The sequence below is a fragment of the Bradysia coprophila genome (genome assembly GCF_014529535.1).
Source record: "Bradysia coprophila strain Holo2 chromosome IV unlocalized genomic scaffold, BU_Bcop_v1 contig_81, whole genome shotgun sequence".
Taxonomy (NCBI): domain Eukaryota; kingdom Metazoa; phylum Arthropoda; class Insecta; order Diptera; family Sciaridae; genus Bradysia; species Bradysia coprophila.
Window position 1 is genome coordinate 2,237,505 of NW_023503375.1, and position 12,337 is coordinate 2,249,841.

General features: G+C 34.6%; 1 protein-coding gene across 4 annotated transcripts in view; it reads left to right on the top strand.

Moving 5' to 3' along the window:
• The window catches only part of LOC119072392, a 90,386-nt gene that overhangs the window by 55,709 nt on the left and 22,340 nt on the right, over window positions 1–12,337 (top strand). For all 4 annotated transcript variants that reach the window (XM_037177603.1, XM_037177602.1, XM_037177601.1 and 1 more), the window contains 2 exons: window positions 11,215–11,572; window positions 11,667–11,754. In XM_037177603.1, coding sequence (XP_037033498.1) covers window positions 11,215–11,572; window positions 11,667–11,754 — 446 coding nt within the window. The remainder of the gene's footprint in view (window positions 1–11,214; window positions 11,573–11,666; window positions 11,755–12,337) is intronic.

Below are 12,337 nucleotides of genomic sequence, written 5' to 3' on the forward strand. Positions count from 1 at the left end.
ATACAAACTGCTTTGAGTCATATATAAAGGTCAATCAAACGGCGACATATTGGTTGCAATTAGTTAAGAAAACAAAATTTGTATTTGTCATTCCGCTTTTCTCTTCTCTTCTAATTCAAACAAATATTGGCAGTTTGATCTAATCGCATGATTCACATCAGATTCCGCTGTTCAATGAACTCGAAGAAGTGAAACAGGCGTTCTGTCGTTCCACTATCAGAATGATTGAATCAACATTTGAATTGTCAATTAGTCTTAAGAGACCAAAGCTTTTCACAAAACGAGTCCAACAGGAAGCGACTGCAATGTTTTGTTGTGAGAGACTTTATAGGTATGCCTGAGTACATACAGTGTTCAGTCTTTTTTTTACACAATCGGTACACCTTATACGTAGCTACCTACATTGTAACATTTCGAATTCAAATGGGTCTTACTTTAGAGTGAACACATTTCTCGCCATCGCAATAAATGAAAAGAAATCCTTTTTATGACGCATCTACATCCACAATGCCTCAATCAACAACTGCAGTTGCATAACATCTTCCGGGAAACATTAAAAATTTATGACAAAACAATGAAATTTCTAACAATGGAGTAAATCTGCCTCCGTTCTTTTTCAGATTTTTTTTTTCTTCAACAAATTTGCATTATATTGAAGCTTGCACATATTTTGTATAATGTGAAGATACTGGATTCATGATTCATGAATTTGAATGTAACATGGTAAAAGCTTCATCATGAAATACGCCTTGTGCGAGCGGAAATGTACAAGAAATGGGAAAAACGTTGACGATATATTTTTCGCAAGTAGTAGCTTTTTGAAACGTTTTTAACGTCTTTTGTCATGGGAATTTATAAAATTATTCGTTTCCATCTTCATCTGGATGTGTTTGAGATATTTAAAAGATTTTCATTATATTCTCTGTGTTCATTTCTTTTCATTGAATACTCAGTCGTAACATCTTTGTATTTCGTCTGTCGTTCTTTCTTTGCTATGTAAGGAAGTATTTTAGGTAATAACAGGTCAGTACAGAATAGTTATGCCCTGCGTTCATTTCTGATAATTAAATTCATCAAAATTCTTACAAAATTCAAAATTTCATTTCATGAATTTTTAAGAATTTTATTGAATTTTAAGGAATTTAATTCTCAGAAATACAGTGTGTTCATTTCTAGAAAACACAAGTTCCCATGCAATTAAAAACTTCCGAGTCTATGATAATTTGGACGGAAAATTTACATTCGCTAGGTAATGTTCAAATTTTGCGCCAAAACATCGTTGACTGGAAACACTTAATTTACTTCCATTTATGAAAGACGTTCGTTCGTTTGGTTCTCATTCTTCCGAGGTCCACGTTTGACTTATACCCAATACCATTAAAGTTACTTTTTTTCTATAAAAACTGCAGGGCCGGTCTGGCTCGACAAAGCACTTCGGGAGCTACATACCATACCATAAATTTATAGAAAGTCCAGAAATTATAAAAATTTATACAAAATTCTTAAGGACCCTTCGTGAATCGTCCTATTTCACAGTATAGTTCGGGTACGATTTTGAAAACTGGACGTCATTTTTGAATGCAGCGTTACTACTTACTAGTCTTATTAAGAAAATTTATTTGTGCAGCATTCGAACAAAGTATACAATTTCATTCATACAATTTCATCATAAAATATAAAAAACCTCGTCTAATTTATCACATTCCCGAAAGCTTCCCATGACCGCAGCCGCATTACCTCTTTGAATAGCCAAGCTAATACGTTGCTGAAGAAATGATCTTGACCGCGGTTCATGTGTTTTTATTGCAATTTTGTTACTGAGGACATTGAAGAACTGAATTGCTTCTTCACTCCAAGGACCGGGCGTTTCAACCGCAAACGGTACTAAGTAGTAATTCTGGTTGATGAGAGACCGATATTTCGCTGTTTTCCTTTTTGCTCTGTCTTCGGCCGCTTCACCAGCTTTTCTCACGCTGAAGCGCAAGTTGCTAGGGGCCAGGGTGTCCGTACAGGTTGCGTCCCAAATCAACGTGCTACCCTGGAGAAAATAGCAAAAATAGTTTTCGTTATATTTGGAGTGAAGCGCGTTTGTTTAAGATTTTAATAAGAAAATTATTGTGAATTATCGTTTAGTGTATAAATAAACACGTTCAACCGAAGTTTTGCATTATTCACCATCCTTGGCACCCTTTGGATTAGAGTGGACTTAGAGTTTTGTCTCCCGCCAGAACCCGGGGTACGACAGTGGCTTACTAGTCTTTGGGTTAAATGTACGTAATGTACGTTAAATGTTCTTTGGTTGAATAAATCTATTAAATTAACGTTTCCTCGGGAAGGTGTCTGTGGGTGCATTTTTAGTCCGTCGATCCCGAGTTTTGTCACCTGCGTCACGATATGACCGACCTATCGTATAGACTGATACCACACATTTTTCGATAATTCTGTACTTTATCTACAAAAAAAAATATTTTCAATAAACTCGAGTTTTCTTATTGTTTCTTTTACCCTCTTTCCACGTAATTGAGTTTCCATATTTTTATTATACCAACCACTCTTTTACTAAGAGTCTTACCACAAAAAAAAAACAATTGAGATTTCTACACAAACACTTCACGTATCCACATTTGCTAAGGCCAAATTTTATTTCATTGACTCCGTAAGGAAAATAAAAATTCCACTCACATGTTGCAAAAATATGGAAATGAAAAATATTTTAGAGAATTGGTGTTTACTGAACGTTACTACGTCGTGCCTAAGTGGCCTATTTTGGGTCCTATTTTATTTATTATATTGAAAGGTTGATTGAGTTACAGAATGGAGGTTCATACTATTCGAGTCATCTACAATGTGATATGGTTGCATTTTATGCACTTCCGTTTCAATCAATTACTGCTGTTGAAGTAATAAATTTATCGTAACAGTGCAGTTTTCTAGAATAAATTCCGAGCAACTTGTTTAAAGTTTTATGATAAAGAAACGTAAACGTTGAGACATGGTTGTTTGGATATTTAAAAAAATGTTATAGGAACTGGAACATGAACATAAATGTCTCTAACATCGTTATTAACCTTTTACCATCATCTGCCTAAGTATTCATCCGAAAATAATCACTCGATTATGAGTGCCATATATACGTTTGTCCATAAAATTCTCACTTGTGAAATTTTTACTGCCTCTAATGAGGCATCTTAGCACTCAGCTTGTGAAAAGAACATTAACAACAAAAATATATGCAGCACACATTCAACGCTCAGTTACAGTCTTACAGAGCAGGTAAAACAGAAAATTTGGAGTAGGAGAACGCTGTTCCGAATAAATTATTCGTTTTGATGTTATTATAAGGTACATGATTTGCATAAAATAACGAAAAAAAAAAGAGATTCAAAATTATACTTCTAATTTTGCTACTTATGGATGGATGTGTATTATATACGATATGATATGCCGGTTTAGTGTTCAACACACTTTTAATGTTTTATCGTGTAAAATTTACAGCAAATTTTCAATTCAACCAAAAATTAACGAACCACAAAGAAATTATATTTGGTATGCAAATGATTATTCACGATGAATTCGACAACAGCTGTTGGATACGTGCGCTAAAAGAAGCACATAAAAATATAGGTCCAAATTGTTTATTATGTTCCTTCATTCTGTGAGCTTTTTTTTCCACACATAATACAATATTTGGTTATATATTAGCTCTCTGTACGTAACCATTAATCAACATTCAACACAATATACAATAAGCAAGAAGAAATTGTTTTTTTGTTTTGCTGTGATTCGAACTTGCATTAATAAAACCAAATTCAAAACTCTTTTTTTTATCAGGTTTGTAGCACAGACTTTTGCGCCGTTCAATGATTTTATTCCATGATTCACTTCACTTCAAATGGAACGTCAATTAGTGGCACTTTGTTCGTTTAATTACATACAATTATTTATTGGCTGCAATGAACAATTCACTTGAAGTGCATTATTATGTTCAGTTAGTGCTACGGAAAGTTTTTATTGCATATTTTCGAAGCATTTCGTATTGGTTTTTAATTCCCGAACATTTTTTTTTTCAATTCATTTTTGAGGAATTTATTTTATTTCTTTCGTTCATTTCCGTTTATTGCATCGCATAAAAACCTATAGCAAAAGAAGCAAAAAAAATATCCGGAAAAAATGAGATTTCCTCTCTCTTCAACGTATAATACACGCCGACATTATGTGCCATCTAACGCCTGTTGCTTATGCAATGAATTGTTATTGTTATTTGTTTTTCTTTGAAAAAAAAGAAGAAATTTCTCAACTGAAAATTGTCGATTAACATTTTACGGTTATTATCAGCACAAGAGTCCACCGGTTTTTTTACTTCTTCATCAGCCGACGGATCGAAATCATTGTGATACTGTCACACTTCATCAGATGGAAATCAAAATGTCTACGTCTTTCGTTTTCACCACTAGTTTAACGAGATCACCGCAAAAACCCGTCACAGACGGCAAGCTTATTAACCGTCTAACCGTCGATTTTCAGAGATTTATTTCGGAAATCTTTTACTTCATTTGTTTTGAACATGCTTATTAGTCAACCCTTGTCGTTTATTATTGGTGTCGTCGTCGATACCAGATGACAGCCAGATGATAATTTGTAGCTTACAGGCAATTGTTAAAAAAAATGATTTGAAGATGTCTTGGCCCAAAGCACCATCATCACCACAAATAGACAGTATATCATACATTCGACTTACACTTATAAAAACAAGATCTTATACCATTAAGATCTTCATTTTGACACCAACCAATTTGGATTTTATTCGATGTAAAACATCTTAGATATTCAAGAGACCATTTATCATATTTTTGTTAGACCCCTCTTATCCCCTAGTCGTACATACATGAAACATGTTTCTCATTAAACAAACCACACCATTAGTGGACCTATTTAGAACGGAAAGAGCTCAAAGACAAACCTTAATTCGACGGTTTGTTGTTTGTTTACTTGCCAGTTAACATTTATCAGTTCGATTCAATCACGCACTTAATGTCTGTAAAACGTGAGTCAACATGTAAGCGCAGGCGATTCAAACTTCCGCTCTCAATTACAATTATGTTGAAGAATGTGTGAGACATTGCTTTATTAATCATGGTTACACACAGAAGTATGCAATTTTAAACAATGAAATTTATGCGCTACAATAGCTAGGCATAAATTAATACAATAAAGGGCAGCTGAAAGATTTAAAAAAAAAACTGTACTGACTAAAGGACGACTAGTTAATGTGCACCATTATAACATGTTGTTTTAAATGTCTACAAAATTCCTACTTCCTTCGTTCCACTCATTATTTTACACATCGGAACACAGTAGAATCATAAAATCTGTAACTTCTTTTGTTTAAACTTCTTTCTGTTTTTAAAAACAGGCAAAATTTCTAGTTTGTTCACCGTAAGAAAACACAATTTTAGATTCATCAGAGTCTTAAAAGTTATCGATGGATTTTTTCAGGCAATTTAAGTGATTCTTTAGTTCATGATATTTTGGTGCAAAATTTGAATTTGCTAAGGTGTTCTCAAGTTTTCCGCCAAAATATCATAAAAGAGAAACACTTCATTAACTGGGAACGTCGATGACTTTTAAAACTCAAAAAAATCTCAAATATGTTCAGAACTGAAAACAACACACTGTACAAAATCTTGTACTTCATTTCCTTTCACACGTTTTTTGTTATATAATAAAGGCATACCCAGAGCGCAGCCCCTATTTTTGCCGTCGTTGAAGATAACAGATGATTAGCTGTAGCCGTTCCACACCGTCATCCAATGTGGTGAATGGTACCCTAAATCATGGTACTCCCACACACACTATCTACATTTCGCACTTTACTTTGGCTCCACTGTATGAACGAGTTCATGTTTCATACTGTTAGTCTAGATACTTACAATGTCGTTGGTTTCCACATGATCTTAAACTGTATACACCACAGCTACGTATATATATAAATGCACGTTTACACACTCACCTTCAAGTCTACCCAATACGTAGAAAAAATAATAAATATTTATCACAATATTTATGTGTACTAAAATAATGTGCAGAGAATTCTTGCGATTATTGCCATAAATGGTTCGTTTCGTTGAATATTATTTGAAGTGGAGCTGATAAGAACACAAATGAATTTTCACACATTTATTGTTTGTTTATTACGTTTTCTTTTTCACAAGAAATTTTATATATGTAAACATTAGCAAACAATATTCACGTTATATTGTCCATATTAAATAAGAGGTGAGATAAAACTTAGATTAGGTTAGCTCGTTGCTTGTTGAGTGGAGTGTGGATGCGAATCAGATAATTTTTTTTTTGATTTTATGTATATGCGGCAACAGCTACTGGTGAAGGTGAAGACTATTTATTGTAACTCGATTCGTACAGAATTTTACAAACGAAAAACGTAAATTTCTTACATCTTCTGTTGTAACATACTTTCTGTTACCAAATCTATGATATCATATTTTTCGCTATGTAGTGGTTACCAGTGGTGCAAGAGTTTTTTTTTGGAAAATTGACTTGCTGAATTAGTTAAAATTGTCCAAAATCTGTTAAAATCTAAGCGAATTTTAGACAATCTTAGAGAATTTTAGAAAGTCTTAGCGAATTTTGTAGAATCTTAGCGAATTTTGCAAAGTATTAAAATGGAACCACGGGTTATATATATAGTGAAATCCACGATAACATTACACTAGTGAAGTCATAGACTTAGCAACAAAGATTACGACGTGACTACAACAGAATCGCAAATCAATTTTCCAAAAATAGGACCTGAGTCCCTGAGTTGTTCTGGACCACATTAATTGGAATTCGCTATTTGCTTCGTCGTCAATAACATATGACTTGTGAAATGTGATTTCGTGTCTGTGAAACCAAATATAAATATAAATGAGTTTCGTATGCTTTCCTCTTTGATTAGTCGTCCAGAGTTACTAGCTTTTATTTGGCTGCATTTGATAGGCCAATCTTTGGTTCCTCTTTTTCTTGTTAATCAGCCCGTTAATATCCACTGCTGGATGTAGCCTCTCCTTTTGTCTTCCATTCTGAACGATCCATTGCTGCCACATTGTCCCCACCATTTGCTTGATCTAGGTCGTCCATCTTCTTCTTTGGTTCCGGTCCTGTAAAATCTGATCTCAGGTTGGTTACCTCATGTTCTCTTTCCGTGTGTTATGTGCTTACGAGTAACTTTTAACAATCTAAAAGTAATTCCAATTTTCCCACCCATACACACGAGATAAATTACTATCAATTGTTTACTTGATGAAAAGAAATACCATGAATTGCCGAATCAATAAAAAAATAATATTTTCTCAAGATTTCTATCCGAATTAACACAATGTTCTCCTAATTAACTTTGCACTGCGAAAAAAAAAATTGTGCCGCTCTTTAAAAGCAATACGATGTCATCAATGAACAAACATTTGTACAATAATTAATAAAACAGAATAAAAAATTCTTATCATATCGATGACACTTTCCCGTATTATATGTACCGAATGTAATCTAATCAATAGACCAATAGACAAGCAAATAAACGGTTTTCATATTATTACCGAGTCGCATCGAAAGCAGCCAAGTCGAAACTTATTGACTTAGCTTCATAGAGAAAAGTTTTTTTTTTTCTTAAATTTAAATATTCATATTTAAGCGCTGATAAAATATTACCAGCGAATCGTTGTGTCAATTTGTGTTGTTATTCTTCTTCTGCACGCATTCAAAGATGTGAAAAAGAAAACATTGTTTGGTTGAATTCATTGGTGGAAAAGTAAAATCAAACAAATGAGTGTGTAGTGTAAATAAATAAATAAATAAAAATTTTTAAAGAAGAATTAGTGTAACGGTGAAGAGAGTTTTTTCTTCTTCATTATTTCAAATTGTTCATCTTCAGTTGAACTTTGTTGAAGGTACACGAAAGACATAAACATTTTCTCCTTCACGTTCAATTCGAAAAGATTTCACGTGTTCAGGTTTTTTTTTTAAGTTTTTATACACACAAAACGTTCAGTATATACTTCGCTACGCGCGTGCTTTTCCCATTTTTCTTTCGGAAACAAAACGAGAAAAAAAAGTGTAATTTTGTCAGATTCAAAAGACTGAGCTTTGTGAAAGAGAAAAACTTTTAATTTATTATTGATAAACGGCCGTGAAATTAAATTAATTAATCCGGCCATTACGGTGCATTTGAGTGAAACCGAAGACTTTTCTTGTTTGGATGTTGTGATTGAAAAGATTACAGACCTCAATTCGATTGAGCAACATATCGGGCAAGTTTAATTAATTGACGAATGAATCTATAATAGTGAACATGAACGATCATCATCATGCAAAATCAGCACATTAAATTTAAGGCCTCGTTGAGAAACCCAAATATTATTGTTGCCGCTAGCAGCCTAGCATAACGTAGATATAATAGAAAAATAAAAACAAAAGCAGTGCTAATTGAATCGAAATGAATATAATTAACAGGCAAAAGTTTGGCTTTTATTCAATTGAAATGTAATTAGCCATAACGTTCTAATTAATCAGACAATTTGAAATTATATCTTCATATAGTGAGTCAGACTACTTATTGACTTTATTTTCTTTTTGATGTCTGTAAAGTGCGAAATTTCTTCGGATAAATGGCGGTACACTTTTTCGAAATAAATTTCGAATCTTTGACTTTTGAATGAGGAGAGAATTAATAGTGCAGTAGCATCAGAATCAAAAATAATGATACGACCAGACCATTAGTTCTTGATCAATCGAAGCAAATAGAAAGCGGGTCTCATGTTAGCTTTTACGAGCTTTAAGCTTTTAAGTAGAACCCTATTGTAAATGTAGTGAAATTTCTACGTCTCTCAAAAGCCGCTGGTCAGCTAGGTACCAACTGACTAATTTGTACAATGATGTATTTATGTAATAAAAAGTGGGTGGACTATCGGAATTTAAGAAAGCTAACCGTAAAAAACTGTGAGGGATTCTTTTGAAAAACAGCCTACCGAAATCGGACGCATTTTCCAGTGGACTTTTTTCTATGTTTCTAGAAAGGACTTCGACCCTAGAACCCAAAACCACTTTCAAAAAAATTCTTCGAAGCTTTTGTGACTGGTGAAAGGTGATCAAAAACCGAAAACTTGCACTTTTCTTACCAACATTTCTCCAGGTACACGAGCCGTACAGGGTCGTGTGGGGTGTCATTAGAAAGGTAATCACATGTACTATTGAGCCGAATAGACACTCATTGGTTTTAAAATTAATCCGCACTGAAATATGTCCAGTTGAAGTTTTCAACCGAAAACTTGCACTTTTCTTACCAATATTTCTCCAGTTACACGAGCCGTACATGGTGGTGTGGGGTATCATTTGAAAGGTAATTTTATGTGCTTTTGGGCCAAATAGGGTCTTATGGGGGTTTGAAAGCATCTACGATGAAATATGAGAAGTTGAAATGTTTAAGTGCCCATATTTCATCGCATATGCATCCAAACCCCATAAGACCCTATTTGGCCCAAAAGCACATAAAATTACCTTTCTAATGATACCCCACACCACCATGTACGGCTCGTGTAACTAGAGAAATATTGGTAAGAAAAGTGCAAGTTTTCTGTTGAAAACTTCAACTGCACATATTTCAGTGCGGATTAATTTTAAAACCAATGAGTATCTATTCGGCTCAATAGTACATGTGATTACCTTTCTAATGACACCCCACACGACCCTGTACGGCTCGTGTACCTGGAGGGGCCATCCATAAATTACGCACGCGGTGGACGTGTAATTTTTGACCCCTCCCGTTTCGCACGCGATTTTCATATAAAAATGTCTAATTTCTGACCCCCCCCCCCCCCTTAGGTGAGTGCGTAATTTGTGAATGGCCCCTAAAAACTTCCACTAGAAAACACGCCCGATTTCGGTAGGCTAGTTTTTCAAAAGAATCCCTCTGTTCGAAAGTTTACATTGTTCCGGTGTACCTACCAATACCAATACCTGCGTAGCACCGATAACCTTTAATAACCTTTTGAAGAAAACACTCGCTTTATTCAAATCTGTTTCTTTTTTGGATTAATGTCTGAGGCAAAATCTTTTACTTCATTTGTTTTGACATGAACTATAAGCAGCCAGAGCTCATCACTTCATTTTGTCATCGTTATCGATAACAGATGTATTCTGGATTTTCTGTATGTACTACAAATTCCTAGCTCTACATTACATTAACCTTACAAATAATAAATTTCTCGCTAAAATGATACTACTGCACTACAAATAGGAACGACGAAACCAGTTACATCGTTCCGAAGGTATAAAAGAAGAAATTATTTGCCTATGTCTCATCATCATCATCATTTGAATGTTTAATTGGCCTTGAATAAAATTTGTTTGTCTAACATTCGCTTGAAAAATGTGTTTATATACAACAGGTCTTTACGGCGATGAATATTCCACTTTGATTATGTTTACACGAATTAAACACAGATTTTGTATAATTTTGCTACTTACCATTTCATTAACAGTGAGCATTGTGAGTGAGCTTTAAGGTGTAGAAAAATGAAAGTGCGAAAAATGGATTTTAGTGGCGGTTACACACGGCTGTTTGAGATAATTAAAGGAAAAATCTGGTTCTGCAGCTTTTTTCAACTGAGTGTTGGGTGCACCTAATGTAGGTTAATTTTTGTCGAGGCTGAGATAACGGTCTAAATTTGAAGTTAAATCAATAATTCTTTTCATCCTTACCTTCGTCTAACATTATCACTATCTAACTTGACTTGACGATAAGTCTCTAAGTATCACTACGAAATTAATTAGACGATAACGACAATAGACTGACTATATATGTATGTTGTACACGTGATAGAGTTGCGGTGTAGATTAGACAACAGAAAATAAATGCTTTTCGTACAGTACCTTTGTTGCGGTTATCTCTTATTGCAATTTGTCTTGTCTTTCTAACAATAAACATTGAACCGTCTCTGGATTACAATGCATTATGAAACAGCCTAATTGTATGTATACAAAGAAGCCGTATTGCTTGTTGGTTCTTTAACCGAATAAACCCAAAAAAAAACTGATAAAATATCGATAAGCCAAGCTTGTTCGCGATCAAATACATCGCGTTATCTATAAACATCAACAATGCTCATTAGGAACAAAAGTATCTTCCACCCAATAACGTATGAACCATTCCTATTTCAGAAACACAAAAGCGTCGACGCTTCCATCCGCTTCGAAATTTACGCAAAATATTTCGCCGACGATCGGTTGCACAAGCAGACACCATATCACCGACGTCTAGTTTAGACGATACTACCGTTGGCCGATTGGGTGCAGCGAGTGAAACGTCTCCCGATGGAAAGCACAAATCACAGCATCATCATCATCACCACAGTCACCAAATTACCAGTAGTGTTTCCGTAGGTGGCGGATTTTATGCGAAAAAGGAAAAACGTGAACGAAGTGCCGATAGTGCTCGAGCTAAGGAAGTGGCTGATGAATTAGATAAAGATATGACTGACTATCAGAGAAGTTTGAGTGAGGGACGACTGCTGGATAGGTGAGTGTGAAATGAATTTCTTTTTTTCGTTGTCACGATGCGGTCAACGGTCAAGTCATTGAATCTTCTAAATTTCGAAAAATTTCTATTGCAGCGAATTCAGCAGAGATGGATTATCACAGAGTCATGACAGCGTGTTCTCAGAATCAGCAACAGCTAGCAGTCTGTCGATAGTTTTAAAGGTAAGTTTCTTTGTTGATTTTTACCTTCAAGTCTGTCCATTCCCTGCCGCTAGAAAATTACGACGCGATAATATATAGAATGGACTTATGGTGTGACGTGCGAATAGTGAACAAGTGTGAAACGAATTTCGTTCGCGTCGTTTGTTCCGCGTGAATGCATAAATGCTTTACAATTATAATTAGCACTCGAACATCAAAACCTGCGGCGCCAAGACACATATCCAATAACTTCCTACAACATTTTCTCTCTTTCTCCGACGCGTAATTGTCTGTTTACAACGAAAAATATCCAGAAATTGCACAATTTTGATTTACATAAACTTCTGGGTATATCAGTCGTGTGGTGCTATAAATTCGAAAAGCAAAACAAGTTATCAGCAAGACTCACCAGTCTTGCTTATAAAATCTTCTCTACTCTCATTTAAATATTTCCACATGGCTACATGGTTGTAATATGACTTGAATATCCAACGTTACGAAGTCACGCGTTTGAATAACATATTAAGTAACGACATGTTGTGTATGCCTGTCTTGTCTACCAGAAATAAAGAACTTGAAAACTTGTTAAACAAAATTTTTTATT